Consider the following 25648-nt stretch of genomic DNA (forward strand, 5'->3'; position numbering starts at 1 on the left):
GAAAGTTCGAGCTTTTACGCGTCTGCCGCGAAAGCAGCAATAAGTGGACTTGAACGCGGTGTTAACAGTGATGGGATACTTTGAGGACACTCGAAGACCGCAGCCCTGGACATTGAAAATATTCCCCCTCGGTGCGGGTGCACGTGTGATTTTTAATTCGTAACTTTTCTTTTTTTATCCTCAATTTCAAAATTTTTTTTTTTTTTTTTTCAATTTCTTTCTTTCCTCCCCCTCGTATTCTTTATTTATTTGCATAACATTATATCGCGTGTGTTTGCCTGCCTGCCAGCCTACATGTGGTGTGAGAGTGTGTATACTTAGCCGTGAAAGAGAAGCACATGTCGGTAGGAGTTTTGTCATTAAAAAAAAAAAAAAAAAATATATCTACGTAACCTGTAACATATATAGTGCGTTCGGATGACGAACCGCGGGTGCACAATAAATGCTCGGACAAACTGCACCGACGACTTAAATCGAGACGCGCTCTAATTACCGGAGTGCTAATAATAATAATAATAATAATAATAATAATAATAATAATACAAAAGTGAGAAGATCGGAAATCGCGATCAAGCCTGAAATCTTAAGTGGAGCGTAGATCGGAGAAGGACGACGTCGAAGGACCGGGAGGGCCGGAAAGAGAGCCTCGAGGTAACCGGCGAGTGATGATGATCGGTGGAAGCGTCGCGACGCCCACCGGCACAACGAAACCAGCAGTGACAACAAACGATAACGGCATGGTCGTGGTAGACGCTATCGGCACCGGGTCAGCCGTACCCTGCAGCGCGGCCGAGTCCGGATTCTCTTTGTCAAACGCTACTTCGAAGCTAAACATGAAGGCTATCAACACCTCGAACAACAACGCCGCGGTCAAGTGTTGCTCCGATGATTCCGGGCCCACTGCAGCCAGCAATGGCGTCACCGTAACTCGTCCCTGGGAGCCACCCTCCCCCCCGCACCCTTCGCACCCTTCGCAACAACCTCCGACGGCCCATCACCAGATCAACGTCATACCACCCTCGGCTCTGCTCGACGGTCAGTTTCACTTATAAGCATTAATTTTAATTATTAACTCACATTTTAGACTTTGGCTTAACTTTGAAAATTTTGAAACTTTGATTTCTACCTTCTTAACTAAAACGAGTGTCAATTTTCGTTTCTGCTGGTCCTCACCATAGACCGTATACCTCGGCTGTTTATGTAAAACGCATTAATCAAGGCGGACCGAGTTTCTTGAGCCGTCGGGGATGATGACTAGGTGAAAAATAAAAAAAAAAAAATTAAAAAAAATAATGGATAATTCGAACCGTGACGAGGATTTGCGCCTCTCGTTGTAATTTTCATGACAAAGAAACGCGGTTGCCAGATAGCTTTCCACCGGCAGTGTTTTCTCTCATTATCTTAACGCGGGGACCGCTTTAGACGCTTTGGGACTGTTTAACGAACCCGCACCCTGCACCACTGACTTCCTCTTGAATAACCTCAACGCCTTTCGTCGCATCCTTGAAAAATACAGTTTCAGCTATAAGCCATGCACGCGGCACGGCATGTATTTATATATTAAAAGACCGAACGAACCGCGTCTCTTCATCCATCGTTGATATCCCTTTCGCTCGATTTGGACGTTCAACCCTTGAATTTCCCGAGTACCGGATCATGGAAATGGAAGTGCGAGCTTCGGTTTTGACTCAACGTCAAATTGGATTTGAAATCGTCTCGTTTTTGTCGTCTGACGTATATGACAAAGGCGACAACATTCCATCGATCAGTGACGGTATATAGGCGATGGCGGTCGGGTCTTTTGCGATGCGCACCAAGACAACGATCAGGTTTTCACTTCGCGTTAGCGCAACAACCCGCGCCATAGCTCTGGCGTTCCTTTCGACGCCTCAAGCGCGAGATGAATTGTTCTGCCACTGGTTCGCTCCTTTTCGAGTCACGTCTTTGTGTTGGCGAGAAGTATAGGCCGGCCGAAGCGGCGAAGGCATCTAGCGACGACTCGCTGCACGTGCTTTGTATGTAACATCAGCTTATGCAGGTTGTGGTTAACAATAAAGGCTCGTAGCTTACAACAAACCGTCGTGTGTATATATTATACCAAGCCAGGCGTGTGGTACCCACCTATATACGTCAGGCGGTGCATGTACGCCAACAATTATAACCGGAGAGAAGCCAGCTTTGACGGAAAGACGTTAACTCGGTAGACTTTGGATGTCAAAACTCCTAGTGATTTACGACCGTAGGTAAATTTCACCCTGTCACACGTATCCGTTCGTCCGTACACCTCCTCCTTCTTCTCCTCCTCCTCCTTCTCCTCCTAGAGTCGATCTTCCAATGACTGATACGACCAACCGCGTGAACGTTCGAATAGCTAGGTACACAACACCTGACGAAACACCGCGTTGAATAATTTTTCGATGGTCACACTTTGCACGCGAAATTTAGGTACGTTGAGACCGAGTTAGTTCTTAAGAAAGAAGCACCGGCGCTCCAAATTTTTTTTTTTTTTTTTTTTTTTTGCACATCGAATCTTACGTAACTAATGCTTGTCGGCCAACTACAAATTTATAACTTTCTATAACGATTTCATACGGTGAAATTAATTGAGTACAGGTGACCCTTGTTACCTTTCAATTGCGTCAAGCGATCAATCCTCCAAGGATTCAAGATCTGCTGATTCACGCTTTGACACCTGCCCTATGCCAGTTACTCGGCATTATTAAGGCTCATGCTGGGTTAGGTCAGATTAGGGTTGGGTTACCACACGGTTTTGGTGTATTCCGTAAGATTTGCTGGTTATCAAGGGTACTTTCGTAGTTTAAAGGTATATTTCTATAACCCGTAAGATCTATCTTGCAGGTCGGACGTTGATACACTCCAATTAAATATATGGTTGAAGAGTCAGGCCAACCGTGTTAAAATTGTAAATCCTCTTGATTCATGGATGATGGTAAAAAAAAACTAGTTTATCGAACTAAATTCCAGCTTCTTCAATATCGAACCTACAGCAGTGAAAAATTGCTAAAAAGACAATTGAAATTTGTAAGTTTGGAAGCAGAGAGAAGGTCTCCGTGAACATTATCGGTAAGATCTGGAGTCATGACAATCCTCTAACGATAAGTGTTGAAAACTAAATTGTCCAGAAATGTGTTCCATACGTCTTCTTTGATCCGAGTGAATCTCTTACCCTGATCAAAGATACCTAAAATTCGAACGTTCTTCTCGCGTCTCTCCTCTTGAACCATAAGAACCAAGAAACCGTGATCCATGGATATGTAGGATTAGCTGCACAGAAGTATCGCGAGCCTGGTCAAATAATTCAACGCAAACATCATCGTCACCATTGTCAAATAAATAACCATAATTTGGATAGAATTTGAGCAGCTGCAAATCAAACTGTGCGATACATGATGTGGTAGGTATGTAGAAGAATTTTAAATATCGAAGCGCGGCGGCTTTACAGTGTCGATATACCTAATCCGACGGCACGCGAGACACGACAAGTGAAAAATTGAGAATCCTACATTTAAACCTGAGAAAATGATTTGAACAAAAGATCACGGCCTGCTGGAATCCTGACCGAATATATCCGAAGAATCGAAGAATCGGATATTCAAGGAGTTCGGAATCCCATTGGAGTTCGAGAAGTGTGTGCGTATACGTATTACAAGTATATATGTATATACCCTACACCTACCTACTATATACCAGAGAGACGTGTGTCCGTGGACGAGGCGGATGCGATATACATCACAGACAAAGGACTGCAGTTCAACCTGGTTCTTAATTGCGAGCTTCTTGTTCCCATACGGATGTGATCGTTTATTCGTTAGCTCGGTAAATGGCGATATACCTACAAGTTCCCTCCCCCATCCCCCATGGCTTAGGTATCTATCTTATATACATTTCTGGGTATATCACCGAATAGTAGTAGCTGCAATAGCGTAAGCGTCTATCAGCCTCAGACCCATGCACGGGATATCGGTCCCTGGAACCGGTCTCGCCACCGTATAACGCCCTATGGTTCGTATATACCTACCGGTATAAGGTACCATACACGAAAGCGACGACATTTATTTTGTTGGCGCCTTGGCCGAGGTCTGGTTCAGAGCTTTCCGACGATAGCTCACTTGTCTCATTAGCCATCCCCCAACACGTAAGAGGCATTGCCACTTCTCCGAACATCTTCTTCTTCTTCTTCTCCTCCTCCTCCTCCTCCTCCTTGGACTTCGACTTCGACTTCTGCTTCTTCTGCAGTCCAGGTAACAAGAATCCCGCGATTATACCTACGTATTCGTATATAGTAGGTATATATGTATGTGGATAGAGACAGACGGCTAACAATATCGAAACATCCGAATCGACGCGTAATGGGAAAAGCATTTTAATTCCCGTATCCACAGGTTATATTATACCTACGCTGCATCTAATTGTTAGTGTGGGAACATCTGTGTCTCGTACAATACCTAACGAGTATCGATATTGGATGGGCGTCAAAAGTTGAAAGGGTCGATATGCGATATATATCGAAATTTTCAACATGCGAAAATAAAATAACGAAAGAAGAATTGCTCGATACATTTCGTTACTTTATTTTCGCATGTTTGAAATTTCACCCTTCCAAGTTTTGATCTCCACCCTCAACTATCACTTTCGGTGTTTAGTACCTGGGCCTTTTTCTCTTCCATCGTCAGATCACAAGCAAATGAATGGCTAAAAATTTTACTAACGTTTACTTACAGTATATACGTTACAGATGCATACAAATCTCCAGTTTTTGAAAATTTTAAACGATTCCAAGTCCCACCCCTCGAAGGAACGAAATTCTCAGGATATTCTGACACAACTCCAGATGGGTAAACGAGGAGGGCGAATAATAAATTAGTGACGGTGTGGTATTATCGCCGTTTAAACGAACAAAAGATAAGGCGAGATCCGAGGGTTCGATAAAGATGGACGAAAGGTAGTAGATAGGGTGGAAAAACGGACAGCCCGAGGCGGCAGTTGTAACCCGCGAACATATGTTCGTATTAAGAGAAAAGGAGCTCCTCTTCGCCCCGCTGGGTTCCCCGGTCAACCACTGTCCCATAACACCTGAACGTGATGGTATCTCGTAGTCCCCCGTGCCTGCGCGATGGGGTTGACAGTTGCATATATCTTGAAGGCACCTACTTTGCTTCAAACGTATTAATTATCCTCGTCCCCTTACACGAGACGGAGGTTTTGAGTGTTTCTTGATATTTGAATAGCCGCGAAAAGGGTAGATCAAAAAAAGTAGTTAAATGAAACAGGAATTATTCCAGGAGGTTGTGACGGCTGGATCGTTTGGCGATTGCGAAAAGTCGTTTCTCGACAAATGTGTATGTATGTAGATTAAGGATGGCGCAAAAGAACCGACTTTTTTTTTTTAATTTTTTTTTTTATTCTGAGTCTCGTGTGATAAAATGTTAGTTTTCGCGATGTTTTAAGAGCCCACTCCGATAGACAGCTCAAAAAAAAAAAATTTTAAGAGGTCGCTCCAAATTTTTTTAAATGTCAAAAATCGTCAAAAAGTTAAATGAAAAAAATTATATTTTCAGTAATTTGTTTGATTTTTAATTCATGTCGTGGTGTATTGTTATCGATTCTTTCTTACTAAATTAAAGAAAAAAAGTTTATAAAATTTTAATATGAATATTAAAAGGTCGCTCGAAAAGATCTAAAGAAATGCACGAAAAAATTGATAAAAAATTATGAGCGACCTTTCAAAATTCAAATTTTGAACTGAAACTTTCGGAAACTTATTTTTTTTTTTTGTCTATAAAATTAAACCTTAACGAGAAAAAAAATTAAAAAAAAAAAAAAAATCGATTATTGACGATTTCTGACGTTTTAAAAAATGTGGAGCGACCTCTTAAAATTTTTTTTCCAACTGTCCTTTGGAGTGGGCTCTTAAAACATCAAAACCTAACATTTTGTCACACGAGATTCGAGAAAAAAAAAAAAAAAGTCCGTTTTTTTGCGCCACCCTAATGTAGATGTATTAATCGTATCTACTCGCGGAAGATCCGCGGCCCCGTTTCACGCGCGCGCGGCAATAGAATGAAGAAAATATATAAATCCAATAATTAAGCGTGGCAGGATCGGGGATCTCTGAGGCGCGAAAACAAACGCAGATACGACCGGCAATCAGAGCACCGTTTGACAGCCGGTAATTACGAAGATCGAGGCGTACGTAAGCCGATAGCTGGAGCCAAGGCATGCAGTGGGATGAAAATCAGCCGAAGTTATACCTATACGACTTGGTTTCGACTTGCGGATGGTAATTAAATTTATTATACCTACACGTGTAAATAATCGCGTATAATAATATCATACGCGCCGAATGCAGCGTACAAACGTCGTCGAGGCGACGGGCTAATGTGCGGCTAATGGAACGGGCACCATCCACTTACATTTAATCGGTGGAATTTTCTTATTGTGCGTTATATCCATACCAACATCTGCATGTATAATATACGTACACGTCTCTTCTTGTCAAGTGCCACGCGTATCGACGCATCGCCTGATCATGACTGCATTGCGGAAAGATCAAAAGAGCTGGAAGACAATTTTTCTCTAGAAGGTATAATACTTGGTTAAAGGAATTCGAAAAACAACAGTCATTTTTTGTAGGATGATGATGATGACCGAGAGAATTCACAAACTCGCGGGTGCAGTATATTTATGCAAAGCTAATGCATTTTTCATATATTTATTAACACTGTGACAACGAGTAGCTCCTTATCGAGTACTCGTAAATCGTTTTCTAACTCCAACGCCCGCGGGAGAATGAGTACGAAGGAGAACTTTAACAATCGGAAATCGTAACATTTGAAAAATTGTTCGTTGTGACGTACGTAGTCCCTGGCAACGTGATAATATCTTTGAACGAACCGAGGCACGAGAAATTCACGGATTTCTTTGTTGATTAGAAATATGTTTTCAATTTTTTTTCTTTCTTTCTCTTTATCTTCAATTTTTAAACCTATACTCGGAAAAATACTGAGTAAAAGAATTAGGTAATTTAAGAAGAAACCGAGATAAGAATTAAGCAGGTTGTAGGTCTGAAAATTTAATTATGTACGCACGTTTTAGGGATGAATACAGAAATCTGTGCATGAAAGAGAATTGTAAAGTCTGTAGGTATACATTCATCTACGAATACATAGGACGTACGTAGAGCGCATGCAATCTGAGAATTGATAAGACGATTCTCCGTCAATATAACCGGCTGCGTTACGTAAGAAATACGATATAATAGAACAGAAACTAAAGTGAAGTGCGCAAGCTGTGCGCTACTGCATCCGTATACGTATAATACGATGTGCAAAATGGAACTGTGCTATTGCACCTGAGAGAATGTAAGCTGGTTTTATTGTGCGCTGAAAAATTCCCACTGTTACTTTCCATTCAATTCTTACTCTTTGATTCAGCCTGCTGACTCGACTGCTTATGTCGGTATATATAGCTTTTGTGATCAAGGAAGATTAATTAATGAATGCAGAAGAGAATTAATACGACGACAGTCTGCAACTACGCCTCCAGCGTTTGTTACAGAGACCTAAAGACATCGCAGATTATGGTTCAGGGTGTTGCTTCTAAAGCGCATTTTTTCTGCCACAAAAATCAGAGGCCGAACATGAAACGTAGACGTAATTTCGCATTCATTGATCTTGATTTGCGCGGCAAAATAGACAAAGAAATCGGACGGTTTTATCGATCCGTATAACTATACAGCAGCATTAAGTTGAAAAAGAAAATTGAGAAGAGACAAAGTGGAGTTTGTGAAAGACTTTCATACCCAGTCGTCGATATATTATTTAAAAAAATGAGTCGATTGACTTATCCACTCTGTCCGTTTATATTTCTGGACGCTGGTCATTCCTCGCTTTCAATCTCGACAGGTTTATATCCTTCGCTCTGTCGCTCACTAACTCACTAACTCACTAACTCACTAACTCACTCACTCACTCACTCTCCATCTCTACCATTCGGTGGTTTTTGAGCTGCTCCGAGAGCATGAGTACCTACCCACCCAACGATTTCAGCGTAACAACTAAAACGTGACTGCTCAAGAATCCCGTAAAGAACCGTTTAGAATCTGTCAAAACATGAGATACCCATAACTGATCGGTGAAGAATGAAAACCAGTTACATGGAATTAAACGCTTCTATTTTCCAGAATTAAGGGGTGTTCCTTTTTTATTCATCTTTGCTTCTTTTCTCCTTATTCCACTTCACAACTCTTTTTTTTTTTCTACTAATCGTTCGATCCCCAGTGCAGCTAGTTTATGAGACCACTAAGCCAGTCCCAAGAATGACTTGTATGTATAAATTTATCTACGTGTATACGTTAGGGAAAAAAAATTCTCAACTATAGATCGTCCCGCTAAAAAGCCTTGCGACAGATTTAATAGATTAACAGAATTCTATCGGTTTCAATACTTTACAAAGTATTACAGACAGCTGACAATAGGAAGGAACAAAATGAAGTCAGAAATGAATTCATACCTTCGACACCTGATGCGTAAAGATTTTCTTAACGCCAACGACGCGACGTGGTTTTAGACGCGACGTATAATATAAAGATAAGAAGAAAGGTTGTCGTTCTATTGATTAGGCGTAGGCCCTGTGCCATGCAATATGCGAGAATTTCCATAGGCATCCATCCCCTGTCAGAGGTAGCTCGGGGCCGTTCTTCATCGTACGATATCTATTTTTCACGGTTAGAGTCGTCAAGTATGGAATCGTGAGCGGCATAACCCTGCTCGGTAATACGCGGTTATACCCAACCTCTCAATTACCTTGCCATATACATATATATATACCAAGCGATGAACAATACGCCGCGAACTATGAGAAGACTTTTTAGCACTGCCTACAACTGACTGTAACCGCGCTTATACTGGGAGAAGAGACAATGAAAGAAAATGGACAAAAAAAAGAAAAAGAAAAAATATCTACCTATCGGTGTTTCACCGTCAGTGAAGGTATATACATATATAACATAATCGTAATTCATAAACGTATGTCTTTCTACAACGAGACGGAATGAAACGCCATGTTAAAATCATGTAACATATATATCTCCACCTCCTTCCCATCTACATATCTATAAATATACGTTTTAAAGCAAACTATAAAAAAAGAACGGTCTCGAATTTTATCCGATGATTATTTATACCTACCTATATATATATATATATATAATTAAGTGCATTAAAAAAAATGATTAAATTTCAATATTTCAGGAGTTGGAATTGGCTGCGCCGGTTCAGTCGCACCGAATCCTTTCGGAAATAGCAGCGGAGCTAATGCGGGGGGTGTAACGTCACGCCAAAGGCTTTTGGAGCTGTCTCACGGTTTGGGCGCCCTCCGTCACTACAACGACTTGGCAAATCACGTACTATCCCTGAATCAGCAAGGTGCAGTTGTCACGAAACTATTGGGTAAGTTTCCATGGTCTAGAATTTTTTATGCACAGGAAAATAGATATAGTAAGGGGAACGCCCTGCGCAGTAATGGTATAGGATAGCAGCTGAGTAAGAATCTTCTTAAGCGTTTGTGGAAGGTAAAAAAAAACAATATCCAGATCAAGATTTTCAATCCATTGGCAGTACGAAGGAAGCGCGAATCGTCCAGACGATTTACCGCACAACGGATCTCACCTCGATAATTCAAAACGTCATAGAAACAAATTTCACCTACGATATATTCTGAAAAAATTATCGAACGTATACAAAGCTGGCAAAAAGTTGTCCACTAAATTTCGTCAAAATTCATTGGCAACTGCGAGGGTTATCGAGTTATCGATACTTCGAATGAGCGCCATTTTGATCACCGGACGTGTCATTAACAGTTTCAAACGCACGCCTGTTGAATTTGATAATTCCATGCGACATACAGCAGAGGCTTATCTCCAATTATCCGCTGTAAGTTTATATCAACGATCCGAATATCTCATAGTCGATGTTATTTAAAGTCTATGTATCGAGTTGCATCATAAATCAGATTTCAAATGTGTTGAATGTCGTACACGCGACAAGGACGAATAGAGTAGATGCAATAAAGTCTCTTTACAGACTAGGTATACCAACTGCAATCAGCGTCGCCATTTGCGCCTCTACATACATACACACACACACATACATATCACATCATATCATATCACATCATACATACAATTATTCGCTTCGTAGGTAATTGAACGTGTTAAACACACGCCAACCGCGCGTTCTAGCCGTGATTATTTATGTTTCGAGATAAAGGAGAATCGATTACAGATATATGTATATAAGTATATGTATATCCTATAAACGTAGACGGTGCGGTGCGCGATAGATGAAAGTTGAGGAATGAGCCATGAGACTGGAAGTGGACGGACGCGTGCTGCCGCAAAGTCAACCTCGCTCTACACTCAACAACTATAACATTTAAGTAGATATATATCTATACCTCCACGTACCTACAATGTGTATACATATACGTATACATACGCAACGCAGTATCAGCTATCCAAATTGGCTATCGAGATCGCATCTTCGTACTGCTATATATATCTACCTATCTAGAGGTATAACGCCAGCGTAATATCGCTAAACTAATGTGGCTTGACGGTTATTATGTGCGAATTTAATATATGGAAGGTAAATGAGTCGGCGGGTCTACGGGGCGGCGCGGCGGTTCTTCCTCCCGTTTAGATTTACCGCTCCTTCAGATCGGACACGAGTTTTACTGATAGCTTTATAATAAACCCCGAGCTCCCGTGTAATCCATCCATACGTATAACTTATGTACACACACACACACACACACACACACACACACACACATAGTACGTCGATATGTATATACCCATCGGTATACTGTCAGGCCCATCGCGTGTTCGCTAATATCATAACGCCATATACATATACCTATTGACTATACACACACACACACACATGCACTCGCGCACACAGGTTCGAACTGCACCTGATTACCCCGCAACTTTGGCGAACACGGCAAAGCAAAAAAAAAAAATAAATTACACGAATTGAGATGATTGAGGGCTGCGCGTGGTAGGTATTCAAACTGCCCCCGGTTTTCGCCAAGTTTTCTGTCATTCACTTGTACTATAGTTCGTTGAAACTTTCATCTATTATAGTCGTTTGCTGTTATACACGTTTTCGAAATTCCTATATTAACGAATTGAAACTTATTATATATATATATATCCGCGACCGCGTGCCATGGTGATTCCATGACTGTCGTATGATTATATTATAGTATATATATATATATATATATATGTATATATAATGTACAATTATATATAGTGTACATCGCGTTCTACCTACAGAGTAAATGTTATAAAGAATACAAATTCATTTGGTATTGTATATACCTGCACCTTATGACCGTGTAGGTATAGATGACATGGTGAATATGAACACAGGTGTTCTGCACAAATCAATATACACCCAATAGGGTACATATATGTATATAAGAGAGAAGCGAAGAGGCTGACTTACGGCCAAGTGTGTCTGTCAAATGATGCCTTCTAGCTCTTCTTTGTACCTACAAGCAGGGCTCTAATACAATATAGTTCAAGTCGGCAGCACACGTATACCTTGTAGTCATATTACACTCATGCGTCTCACTATGTAATCATTATCATAGATACTGTTAATCCCAAGAAGCAGCTATTAACCTCCAGCAGGCTCGTAATTCTCTTCAACAACCTGCAGCGCCTTGCGCTGTGCATCGTACCACTCTTCAAGTATACACATGTAATAGAATCGCCTGCAATTTGCTTTATTTAAAAGAACAGAAGGAACGCGATTAAAGATTGAATAAATTTCTCAACATTGTTAAATCATGAGGTTAAAGTTAGTAACGTTACTGCAACGATACGTATTTAGGGAAAATCGTTACTCCACACCTTCAAGATTGTCTGAAATTGAATAGAGCACAATGAAATTAAACAATAATTTAATAAAGTTTTCCCTAATCTTTCGTTACAGTAACGTTACTAACTTCAGCTTCGTGTTAAATTGATATCTAGATGCAAGATGATGAAACTTTTAACGATACGTGCGTGAAATAAATAATATCTATATAAAAAAAAGCAAAGAATAAATGAAACAAAAATAAGGCGAAATTTATTTTTCACAGAGTTGCGCGTATAGGTATATGGGACGAATACATGCCGTGCAATATCGTACATTGTAGGTAGTAGTGGAACGATAAAGCGTGTGTCTTCGAGAGATGGGTTACACAGGGGGTAGGGTTAAGTAAAATACATAAGTCTGAAACGATCCCGGGTAGTTCGAAGCATGCAGAGCAATTCCTTGGTTCTCGTTCCTCGTTAACTTTACGAGGCAGCATCGTAAAAATATACCGTTCAGTCTCTGTTCAGCCCTCTCCGTAGCTCCCGCAGTAATGTCTTCATTCGAAAAAAGAGACGAATAAGAAGTACCGCGAGCAAAGTAAAAAAGAGATAATAAAAAAAGAAGAAGAAGAAAAAAAAAAAAAAAAGAAGGAAGACGACCATAATCGAAACAGGAAAAATGAAAATATGAAAAAAAGAAGAGAAGAGAAAATGAGAGGGAAAGGGAAAAGCGAGGGTAAACGAGAAGCATAACAATCGAACAAAAATTAACTCAACATCTCGGCAACTCCGCGGTCAAAGATACGATGTAATGGCGAATATAATAATGTTCGGTAATCGCGGCGTGCGGACCAATTACCTACACCCTTCGGCCTTGCAATTAAACCTGAGCATTGCTGCCCCGGTACTTGAAAACCTAAAAAGCGACTTTCTTCGCCTCGCGTTATAGGTACGGCTGGAGCAGTTAAAACACTCCCATCGTTTATAATCCCGGTAACGGCAAATTTCACAAGAAGAAATTAACCTTCCTTGCACTGCACACCCTGGAAGATACGAGCCGGATGCAGGAATGCAATGAAAGGACCGATACTGCGGAGTACCTAGGCGAGTTTAAATCCTTGAAGGTTTTTCAATCGATCATGCCTATATCAGTTAAATATTCCCTAAATCCTGCCAAATGTGCATGCATTTATAATTATAAACGCGTTCTCATATTTAATGCTCAGGCAATTAGCTGCGCCGGTATAAAAGTTAAAGGTCAAACGAAGCACCGCCACTTCAGAGGCTCTTTAGTCGGTCGGCAGGGTATTGGCAGTTTGTGAGTAATACATAAATCCTCCGTGGCCGATGCAAACAAGGTGCTGACTTTACAACACGCGGAGGTGAGAGAAGAACCGAGGATACACGGCCCGAGTGCAATGCCTGCCTCTCTGCATGATCTATCAGCAGTTCATCTCTCCTCCGACGCAGCCTCCACAAGAAAGTTCAATATTGTCATTCGTGGAGTAAAAGAAAGGGTAATTATAAGCTTGGACGAAGAGCACACGAAGAGAGAGACACTGCCTTGAAAATTATTAGCAGATAATTAGTCAGAATCTACTCGGGTCCGTTAATTCCTCTGACAAAACGAAGCGAAAGGAAACGGAAAGGAAACGGAAAGGAAGAGCGCAAAATTTTTGACATATTGCAGAAAACTTATGCTTGTATGATGGAAACAAAGTTGGTTGCTTGTTAATTTTCGTACCTAATTTTATACGTGTAGCTATAACTTGCACGGAGTTGGTTACTTCAGGTTCAAATACACCGCAGTTTCTAACACGTGAATGTATGTGTAAGAAGGGGGTAAAGCGATGCTTGGAATATCTCGATTTACCCACCAGTTACCGTGGCTTTTACCTTTTTACTACCTCCCCGCGTTTTACGGTTGCCATGGGAATAGTTATGCCCGTGCTCAGCCAATAGACTCGCACTAAAGATAACCATACAAGGTTGCCACGTACGTAGATGCAAACGAACCAAAGAACGGAAACTCTCCTTACCCCACACTTACGGCAAATTTTCTAGCTGCGCGAAAGAAATAAATGAATAAAAAAAATATTCAGCAACGCTCCTATTATTATACCTAGTAGCCAACGAAGAACGCATTAATCAACAAGTCAGCAGAGAATTTCAAACAAATCAAATTTCTATTTCTAAATAAGGAACAACGGAGCAGTTTTTGCTACTTTGTCGATAATCCGGGCAACGTTTAAATAAGAAACTCACAAAATTAATAATTTTCTTTTTTCTCATTCGGACCTGAAACTGAGAGAGAGAGAGAGAGAGAGAGAGAGAGAGAGGAAAGTTTATTAATAATAGACTAACGACATTCCCAGCGCGAAGGTCCATCATAGTCCAAGCAGTTTACAATGCCTGATACAAATTACAGCTCCGCCATAAGATAACCATCGTCTCGCGTACAAAGAAAAAAAAAGCGAGAGAGAGAGAGAGAGAGAGAGAGAGAGAAAGAAAAATAACTTTATAAAGGTATATATGCGCAAACGAATGTATCTAATTTACACACGTGTGTCTGTATATATTTTACATAACCACATTAGTTAACATGCGTGTATTTTTTAGTTATAATCTCAAGTGTTAGACACCGCTGCAGTTGTCGGATCAATTGTATAATCGGATTGGAGGTATTAATTTATTACACATATGCATACAGACGTTCATGTATGTATATGTATATGCATGTACATAGATATAGGTACGGATGTAATACGTGGCACACCCACAACATTGCATCAATAAAAGTCTGTCAGTCAGTTCCTATATAGACAAGTTGTTCACCCGCGTATAATATTTAGTTGCACAGACCGCCTTCGGAATGATGATAAAATTAGTTCCTCGTATATAACCGAATACAAACTTGTTTCGTGACGTGAAACGCCGTAAATACACGTACGCAACGAATTCACCGATAGTTACACTCGCGTGTATTTAAACCTATACAAGAGATGAGAGCAAGCTGAGAAAACCCCTCGCGCACACCCTTTCGCCGCTCGTGTTCAAAAAGTAATGAGAGAGAGGATTTTACGAACACTCTCAAATTTACTCGCGCGCATAAACTCGTCGTTATTTACGAGCTCCTTGCAGTTAAAGCTTTAACCGGCTAACTCGCTTATAATATACTTGCCCAGGAAGTAAATCCCCCCCACCCCCACCCCCACCCCCATCGCCACTTCTTGCATACCGCGCACAGTGCGCGCATTATATTGCGAAAGTCGATATATATATTTTTTTGGTTTTGTTTTTTTTTTTTTTTTGTTTCCTTTCACCTTCAAAGCAACAAAATAACGTTAACGACTCTAGATCATGGGTGAAAAATCTTAAAAATCAATCGTCAACGGTTGTAAATACTTATTATAGGTATATACGTGTTGCGGTATTTTACACACGAATGTATAATTCATATGGGAATAATAGAGGTTAGACTCTTTTCCATGGGCTGAAACGTGGACTATAATTAATATTGCAATTCGGTATTTTTATAAAAGTAAGTAGAATAACGTCGGTTATAAGCACAGGTATAACATAACTATCAAGAAACAACGAATGTGAGATAAAAGATGTTTAGAGAAGGTACAAAAGATGTCTCTTTCACTCTCTGACTCTCTCACTCTCTCTCTCTCACTCTCTCCGTCTTTAAACACACAACGATCGCATAGATAAGGGTATTGTAGACAACAATGGTGAACAATCGCGTTAGAAACGAGTAATTTGTGCCTCTGCAACGATCGAGAGAGCGAAGATCGAAGGTTCAGGGAAAGAAACCAAGAAGAATGAAAAAGTAAAGGAACGCAAGCCCGGTTCGTTTGTATGAGAAATAATATTCCGGTAGAGGTTTTTGCCCTGTATAGACATTTCTTCCTTTCTTTATAATCTTTGTCGCTATGCATGTAGCTGATAATTTTATTCTTCAGCCTCTTCTATCCCATTTTTCTCTGCGTTCATCACATTTTCCTCATTCTCGTCAATATACCACGCCTTACACCCATGAGCTACCTGCATCGTCTAAGCTTTATATAATAATAAGGTGTTTCATTCATGCACCAAGAGGCATAAATTTCAAAGTCACGGGTTACGCGCTACGTGAAGAGTCGAAGAAGAAGTCGAAGAAGAAGAAGAAGAAGAAGAAGAAGAAGCAAAGCGCGATGTGAGACATCCGTTGAACGAACGAACGCCCATCTCTCGACCAATAATAAGGCGATTCCTAGTTACCATATGAAAGGCCCATGGCCGTATGAAAGCGCATCAGTGTACACACTTGGCGCACAGTAGACAAGACTTACCGGTGTTCGTATATTATAGGAGCTTCCCCGTTGTAGGTAGGTATGTACCTACATGATGCGTGCCTGCGAGGTCCATTATGATGTGAAAAGTATAGCTAAAACCGTGCAGGCAGAGGACAAGACACCGAGTAGACATCGCGACAGCGATAGACACGGACGGACGGCCTCCTTATACCCAGAAAGACTGCCGAGTCTCGCCTTTTCATTTTCTCTTCGCTTTTTCCTCATTCTTATTCTTATTATTATTATTATTATTATTATTATTACCCTGTTTCAACTTTCAATTACAATTATTATAATTATACCTGGCCGCATATTACACGCCTGCCTACCGAACTGTACCTTTTTTTTTTCTTTTTCCTTCTCATTCTTCTTCTTTTTCTTAGACTTATCTTCTCCTTATAATTCTCGCGCGTTAACTGAAATGCAAATATCTGTTGACCCTCAACCGCGGCTAGTCGGCCATATTAGCATCGTTGAGTTGACAATAAAAAACGGTTGTGAAACCGCGTTTTTAACTACATCACGCGTGTTATCGACAAATTTCTTTTTTTCCTTTTTTTCACTCCATCTTTCTTCCGCGAAGGAGTTTAAAAAAATTACGTCCCGTTGTTTACAGGATTTTTACGAAAGTAACAACGCTGCAAGGTTGTATCCTACGGAAGTTACTCGAAGATGGTGTTTAGGCACCTATCCGTTACTAGCATCGTCATCCATATCTACAGTTCCGGCTTATTTCGATCAGGATCATGCCTCCATCTTCTCTACACGCATAGAACTCAACGTCTCTTCTAACTCCATCAGAACTACCGATCGAATTCTGAACAATAATTATTTATATGAGCCTGTGTGCAGTTAATAGTTTTGCCACAAAAAAAGAATTTTAACCATATTAGCGAGTGGAACCGAAACTGGCAGCTAGTTATACACATACTCGTATAATACATACATCCGGCTTGCGTATCTGCTGGTTATACTTTCAATCAGGAGGATAAAACAACGCGTGATATTGTGTGACTGGTATTTTCTACGTTTGAAAAGTATGAAAGAAATATTTCATCAGAAGTTAATAATAATTCGCACCCCTACGCGTCATTGGTAAAAATAAAGGGACGAATCTCTGATCGATGAAATGGTACGAAAACATCAGGTTCGCATTTTTTAATTTAGGTATTGGAGTGCAGCACTTAGGCTCGTGATTATGGTTATAGTTGAGCAAAGTTTATGTTCAGAGTACATCGGAGGTGTAGATAGTATTCATAGTACCTACCTACCAACAGCCTCAACTTTCCTACAAGATGCATATACATGTGTATATATATATATATATATATATATATATATTCATACAAACGTGGATGTGCACATTATGTAGGGTATATTACGATACTTTAGCACCAAGGTAACTCTTTACGACTCTCCTTAGTGCTGGCGTTGCAGAAACAAGCCGCTTCTGGGTAACGACTTTCGGCCCTGCCCGCAAGCCTAACTAGCACTTGATAGATCCCCGCATCGCCTGCCTGCAAAACTCATTGCCGGAGCAAACCTGAGGGAGAAAAAAAGAAAGAAAAGCGTACGAAGAGTAAGTGGATAAGGATGGATGAAACCAAGCCAACAAGCGCACACATACCTCATACATATCGTTACATTGTATACCAGCGATAATATTTCCAACGGATGATCTTAGAATGATTTATTTGGTGTACCTATAATTGCTTTTAATTTCGCAACGAACTCTGCTTGTATTTCTTTCATTTTTTTTTTTTAATTTCTTTTCCCTTGGTTCGCGCCAAGTGTAATCAAGTTTACGGAAAGAATACAACAGCAACGGCATTATACGTACCCAGCTACCCACGCCAAGTCTAATACGAGCTTACCGACTTACATGCACAGGTACTCGAGCAAGCAGGCAGGCGGGGTTCGAGCTGGTTTGATCACTACCTCTGTCGTGTACCTGCGTCGCTGAAGAACGAGAACGCTGGTTGCAAAGTTTGCATGTGACGTACACAGAGTAGGTAATCGATGTGAACGCGCCCTCGAAGAAACCGTAGAAAATGTCCCTCTTCTCGTTGCCGCATATCGTGTAAGCGTAGATGTAATTTACCTTCGGTTCAGCAGGATCGTAAATTTATTCAGGCCTTTATCGCCCCGCGTTGTAATACGTTCGTCGTTGCAGGACTTTTCCGATTTCGGTTATTACAAATCGATCAAACTTCGTCGGAATCCAAGCAAGTCGAAATATATATCGTATGACTATCAGTGGAGAAAAATGATGGCGAACGAAATGGGTTTCGCAATAAATTGAGAATGAGGATCGTTTGGAATAAAAATTGGAAATTGAAAATCACCGTCAAGGTACAACACCTTGCAATCCAAATTTTAACTTTGTGCGAAAAACGAACAGGAAATTATTACTCCGGATTTGCGGTTGTGAAAATGGAACCGGAAATGGCGTCGATAAATCGAGTGGTTGAAAGACACGAGAGTGTTACTTTCTATTTTGTATATTCTTATTTAGGTCTTTTATATACTCGAACCGGAAAGAAGCGTTTACCGGAACGTCATTAGGCTAAACTGCTATTTGTGGGGTTATAACTGAGCGAAGGAACCAAGGAACGAACAAACAGCCTGCGCAGATCATTCAGGGGGATAGCGGTGAATTAATTTGTACAGTTTTTCCACGTGGTGAATACGTAGCGAGTTGCAGGGACGAACGGCGTTACTTCCGGTAAAAAAAGGTATCGCGGGAGATAAGGCCACGTAAATCGACGACGTCTTGCGATAAACATGCCGATGCACAAAGCGAGAAATTTTTATTTCGATAAATTGCGTGAAAACGAATTAATCGTATAATATAAACGTCCATTCCGATGTCGATGAGTGATGTTTTGAAAAATAGAAAATTATTGAAAACCATCAGCTTACCGTCACGTCGGCCAGTTTTTTCTTACACCAATTCCGCAATATATGTATCGCGCTTCCGTCTGTAATGAATGGAGAAAAACGCTCCCGCAGAGCTTCCAACTTGTTCCTAAATTATTCGCGTAGGTATATAATTCCGCAGCTGCAACGAATGTATCTTATAATACGCTATAGTGCCACTGAAGTTTAACGCTTGCAGCATACCTACAACCTTCTGCGGAATAACACTCCGCATGCGTATATACCTACATAGGTATACAAAACGTGTATGTATGTATGTATATATGTATATATATATATATATATATATATATATATATATATATATAATGATATGCAGAGGCGCAGCCAGAGCCGAGCAATTATTGGTTGTTATAGGATTATTATTAAGAATGAAAAATAATAAGAACGTTTTGGCCGCGGCGCAAAGGGGCCCGGATCGCGTGTTCTCCCACGGGTGAACCCGCGTGCGTGAGTAAACGGCGCTCGACTCCTCCAGGGTCTATAGATATCTCTCTTTCTGTTCGAGGTGAATAATATACATATATACGTGCGTGTCTCGCGGGTTGCCGATGGTCGGTTGGTTTGCTGGTTGGTTTGCTGGTTGGTTGGTTGGTTGGTTGGTTGGTTAATGGGTAAGGTTAGGTTAACCCGGCTATCCGAATGCCCGAAGGAAATTCCTCCTCGCAGCTCGACAACACGTCACGTCTCTTTGTTTGCTCTTATTATTCCATTTCGTACGGGTAGGTAGGTAGGTAGGTACCTACATATATCGCGTACACCTTTCAATCTTTCGGGAATACAACGTCTGCCCATTTACGTTATTATTATCGGCCAATGAAGAAATTACATCCACATGGCTCAGGTCCGACTCATTGTCAGATCACCCTTCGGGGTTTCTTCTTTATACCTTATACCTTATACCATACGCCGCGAAAATATCACAAGAGCATCTTTTAATCCATCTTTAGTCAGAATCAGACCAAGCATTGCTAAAAGGACTTTTCCATCCGTTTTTTTATTTTTAATTTTTTTTAATTTTTCTTTTTTTTTTTTCATCAATTTACTTATTTAACGATATATCAAGGTTTCGTCTCATGGTGTGCGGTCTGTGAGTAAAAGCGCGTTTTATTGTGAATAGGAACAATTGCAGCCTGATGATAGTGACAGATGGCCAGAGAGTCAGCCCTGAGCCTCGGCGTCGGTTTAGTAGAGAAATTCAAGCTTCTACACTACACATACAAGGCGTTATTGTAAAACGTACGTGTGTTATAAATTATACACGCCTGTGTATCGAAGTAGCTTTTGGTATATATATATATATATATATATATATTTATATACACCGTTTGAAATGTAGTTATGCAGGTATTATACACGGCAAACTGTATATAATTGAATAAGACACAATCAGACACCGCAATTATATATGCCTATATGTAATCCAATTTTCACAGGCTATTGACTCTGTTTCACAACATGGCTATTACGGCGGGTGAACGAATCTGTATATATACAGGCAATTATAGGTGCCTCTATATATATATATGACTTTGACTATACGTAAAAGTAACGAAGCCGAGAAGCACGATGAGCGAGCAATCAATTTCGCGCCTGCGGTTACAATACCTATAACCAAATGTCTGACATAACCGTATAAAAGTCGAAATCTATTTGCGATACCAGACGAATCGGCGAGTGCGATAACCGGGCAAGTGATCCGGTCTTCCGATTCCCCGTTTCTCCTTTTTTACGAGTATTCCACTTGTAACATGTACGCGACGTACTTGCAGGAATAACGTCTATCGATCACCTCGTAACGATTAAAAAATTGAGAATTTTCATAGACCGAGTGTAGAATGGAAGGAACGGAAGTATGAAAATAGGAATCATGAACCGGCAGGTAGGCACGTACAGGTATCTCTACCTCGAAGAAATACCAACCTTATGAATAAATTATCGAACAATGATACTTTGTGACTTCGATCCGTAATGGAAGCGGAGACTCGAACTTTTGTATTAGAGCCATTTTTTTTTCATGTTTATATTATATATATATATACAGCGAATAAAAATTTCCTCGAATTGTTTAGAAAATATTGTCAATGTAACGCGTGCAAGACAATATACACGAGTGTAACTGAGATAAGGAGCAATAAGGAGGCATTATGCAGAGAATACGAAGAGCCCATGACGATCTGACACGAATCAATAGCCCTGATCGTTATTCACGCGTGACGTTATCGATAAAAAAAAAGAAAAAGAAACTAATAAAAAAATAAAATGAACGACCAACAAATATCACTTCTGCGAAATTATCGCGTATAATCAGCAGACGTCAGCTATGCGGAGAATTAGTACGAAGTTGTGGTCTTTTTACCGGCACCTTCTACCCGGGTGCGATTCCTGAGAAACGACTCATCGACTTATCGTCACCTAGAAGAACTGAGAAGTCTGACGGATTTCATCATTTGTTCATACTATCGATTGTATATATCGACTTACATAGGTAAATTGATTTCCAATGTAAAAATGGTAAATTTTAAATGTTTCAGGAACCCTTAGACCCCCGGGTCTGATCGGTGGTAGTAAACCAAAAGTTGCGACACCCGCGGTCGTGGCTAAAATCGAACAGTACAAAAGGGAAAACCCGACGATATTTGCGTGGGAAATACGGGAACGACTGATATCCGAAGGTAAGATAAAATGGATTAAAGTGGTCCTATAGAAGAAGCCAAGAAGGTGGTTAGCAGCAACGAAACGGGTTGTCTTAAAACTACTATTTTCCGCTTGTCGTTGGCCTAGGAGTTTGCAGCAACGCGACGGCGCCCTCGGTCAGTAGCATAAACCGCATCCTGAGAAACCGAGCGGCGGAACGAGCGGCTGCGGAATTCGCAAGAGCGGCTGGCTACGGTCTCTACGCGGCGGGGCCTCACCACTACTTCAATTCGCCCCACCACCACCCCCACCACATACCGGGATGGGGTGGAGCCCACCCCTGGGTCCTACCAACCCTTCCAACCGGAGGTTCGGTTCTTCTTCCTCCAGCACCGAGTCCCGGTGGTGGATCCAGCGGGAGTCCCGACCATGCACTTCACGGATCGGACCCCATGACTCGAGGATACTTGGGTACGCATACTTTGTCATGAAACGTTGATGGTACCTACTTGAGTGAACCAGTTGTTGACCTTTGTTGGTTGTATGTGTTTGATCCTTGGTTCTAGGATGTCCAAGAGATGGATTTTTAGTGTTTGATGGTCTAGTATTTGGTTTTAGTCATCGACGGATTGACAATTTGTGCCGTAGGTTTGTAACTTTGGAAAAGAAAAGGGTATTCAGTGATTGGGTCTAAAGGTGTTTGTAACTGGTACGCTTAGCTTGGTCTTTGGTGGCCGGGACTTAGAACCTTGATTCAAAATTTTCGTTCCACGGTACTTGAAAGGCATGTTGCGTGCGTGAGAGAGGAAGTGGCTTAGAAATGCCGGTACTGACTGAGAAAAATAAAAAGAAGAAGAAGAAGAAGAAGAAGGAGAAGAAGAAGAAGGATGAAAAGACATGTGCCTTCTACCCCTGTTCGGATTTCCCCGTCAGTTATCAGTATTATACCGAGGCAGTTTATTATACGGTATCGAGTTTCGGTTGCAGGCTTCTTGTATTCTTTTCCTTCTTCTTCTTCTTCTTCGACTAGAAATTTGATAGAATTTTCGTGAGCCAGTGACCGAGTCAGTCACACGCACCGCCTGCAGTCATCGATGCATCCGTGGCTCACGTGTGTTGGCATGTTTACGCTCGGCGAGAGAGAAGAGTTGCTTTTAAAATCGTATCAGGATCGAAACCGGTTTATCCACGGAATTGGTGGTATTATTCAATCAATAATAATGAGGTATTGCTGGATATCACGAGTCCGGTGTGAGTGAAGAATTAAATTCACGGTTTTCGATCGAGAAAAGGTTTTGGTAGTCAAGGGGACCACCCAGTAGGAGAGAGAGAGAGAGAGAGAGAGAGAGAGAAAGAGAAACCAAATGAAACACACTAAAAAAAAACCTCCCCTAATTGCGAACCAGATATTGAATGACTTGTAAAACATTCCTTTGAACACTTTCAGCTTTCGAATAGTTAGCAAGCAATACTGACCAGTTCCTTTCTTTCGCATTATCCTTTGCCAGGACAGTTTAAAAAATATTCGCATAAATATCTGGTGCATAATCAAGTTCGAAAACCCCTGACGCGCCATCTAATCCAAGCTGCCTGAGGCCTGGCAGGAAATTTCTAACGAGACTAAGCATTTTCACGTAACAAGAACGGTTGAAATAAATGTGACAGATGGCGACGGAGACGATGGAAGCTTGGACGGATCCGAGCAGCCAAAGTTCAGGCGGAATCGTACAACCTTCAGTCCCGAGCAGCTCGAGGAACTGGAAAAAGAGTTCGAGCGTTCTCACTACCCTTGTGTATCGACGCGCGAACGCCTCGCGTCAAAAACGTCCCTCAGCGAAGCCCGCGTCCAGGTAAGCATCCGTACCAAATTATTTCCTGTTTTCTATCCTCCCGATGATCAATATCCATAATTATACCAAAAAACGTCGTCGAAACGTCGAAACGCTACTGGTTGTCAGACGAAGGTCCTTGTAGCGAAAGATTGGAATTTCAATCTTTTAAGGACGAAGCAAACGCTGATCCTCGGCCATTGATAAAAACTGAATGCAGTAAGCGAAATCGATAAATGGACTCTTTATTTTCCGCCCGACTTCCGAGTCGTCTGAAGTCGAATCAAAACGTCACTTTTTTTCTTTTTTTTTTTTGAAAAAGAACCTATTTTACTATGTATACACAATATAGAGTTAACTAAAACGAATAAATCGAGTGTCGAAAAGTTCAGAGATTAACCCTGTACCCCCGTGCAACGCGGTGTATGAAATACACATGTACATAGATATGTACAATGTACAGTGCCGAATGGTCTTTCGTCTGCCGGAATGTAATGCGCGTGCGTTAAAATTCAAGAGCAGTTGTTTGTCGTAGGTTGACCAACCGTAGTTAAATTTAGATGACAGTAATGTCGCCGAGAAGTTTGTAACCTAAAAGATTTTCACAGCTGTCTGCAGTGTTGAGCACAACTGCCAGCGACGATGTTGAAAATTTTTTGAGGTTAGATTCACGACGATTGGTCGCCCTGGCAAAAATCCGTTCTCGGCTTAAATCGCACGCGCATTAAATTGCAGCAGACGAGTGAACGATTCTGCCGTTATATAATCACTTGGTATAATATACATATATATATATATATATGTTACTAGGTTTGGGGGTAAAAACTCGAAAGGGTCAATATTGCGAATGACCGATATATCGAAATTCCAAACATGTGAAAATAAAATCCCGAAAAATGAATCGTGTCTTAATATTTGAAAAACTCGATCTTTCGTTATTTCATTTTCACATATTTGAAGCTTCGCAATATCGGCAATATTGAGCCTTCCAAGTTCCGACCCCCAGCCCGTCATGCAGAATCAGTTATAACAAAGCCTAAAAGAGAAACCCCATCACCGTAGCTCGAAGTCGGCTGAATATTATTCTAACGACCCTTGTGACTCTTAGGTTTGGTTTTCCAACAGACGAGCAAAATGGCGGCGTCACCAGCGCATGAACCTTCTAAAGCGTTCGCCACCGCACCCGGCGGTATCGGGAAGTGGTTTAGACACGACCCGTACAGGGGCATCGTTAACTGGTATAACCACAGGAACCCCCAGCGGGGGGATGGGTGGCGAGCATAGTGCATTCCGTGCAGTTCACGGTGCCGCCGTGGTGCCGTCACAGAGATTCGGCGAATCCGGTGGTGGCAGCAGCGCCGTGACGGCCTCTCAGCCGGAAAGAAAGCCGAGCGCCTTTCGAATGATCAGTCAGCTAGTCGGAGACTCGTCGCCACCCTCGTTAAATCAAACAACCACCCCCTCGGCGAGCATATTCTCGGCTGGAACAGGCACAGACGCCTCGAGCATATCCCGTCACTACAACGCCCCGAGGAGCCCAACGCCCCAGCGTCGGAGTCTCGACAACGACGTCGTCGACTCCGACGAGGAGATCGACGTGCAGGACTCCGACCAGGACGCGCCTTCGCCCATCGCCTGGCGGGAACCCTGGCCGGACCAGCAACCCCTCGAGCTCACTAAACACGATCGCTGAAACGATCCTAAAAACGAATGGATTCATCGCCGCACTCATATTATACGAATACGTACGTACGTACCCTACCTACCTACCTACCTACCTACCTACCTACTACGTACTACTATATTACCAATATAATATATGATTCATCTCATTAACGTACATCTATTTTATTGTTATTATTATTATTATTATTATTATTATCATTATTCTCATTTTATTATTATCATTTTCATTGTTGATATTGTACGGAGTATAAATATGATTTTGATTTTGATTTTTTTTTTTTTTTAATAATAATAATCGTACGATTCTCATTATCATTTTAACT

General features: G+C 41.2%; 1 protein-coding gene across 2 annotated transcripts; it reads left to right on the plus strand.

Annotated features, from left to right (window-relative positions):
* Positions 1–610: 610 nt before the first annotated feature.
* LOC124412154 (paired box protein 6 homolog) lies at positions 611–25349 on the plus strand. Of its 2 annotated transcripts, none has more exons than XM_046891816.1 (6): positions 611–1035; positions 9273–9470; positions 21708–21848; positions 21958–22281; positions 23476–23660; positions 24748–25349. In XM_046891816.1, exons 1-6 carry the CDS (start codon positions 666–668, stop codon positions 25330–25332), a joined length of 1803 nt encoding a protein of 600 aa, XP_046747772.1. In that variant the 5' UTR covers positions 611–665; the 3' UTR covers positions 25333–25349. The 2 variants fall into 2 exon arrangements, with proteins under 2 accessions (XP_046747772.1, XP_046747774.1); XM_046891818.1 differs by having other exon boundaries at positions 24765–25067.
* The last annotated feature ends 299 nt before the right edge of the window (positions 25350–25648 follow it).

Source organism: Diprion similis, chromosome 11 (genome assembly GCF_021155765.1).
Source record: "Diprion similis isolate iyDipSimi1 chromosome 11, iyDipSimi1.1, whole genome shotgun sequence".
Taxonomy (NCBI): domain Eukaryota; kingdom Metazoa; phylum Arthropoda; class Insecta; order Hymenoptera; family Diprionidae; genus Diprion; species Diprion similis.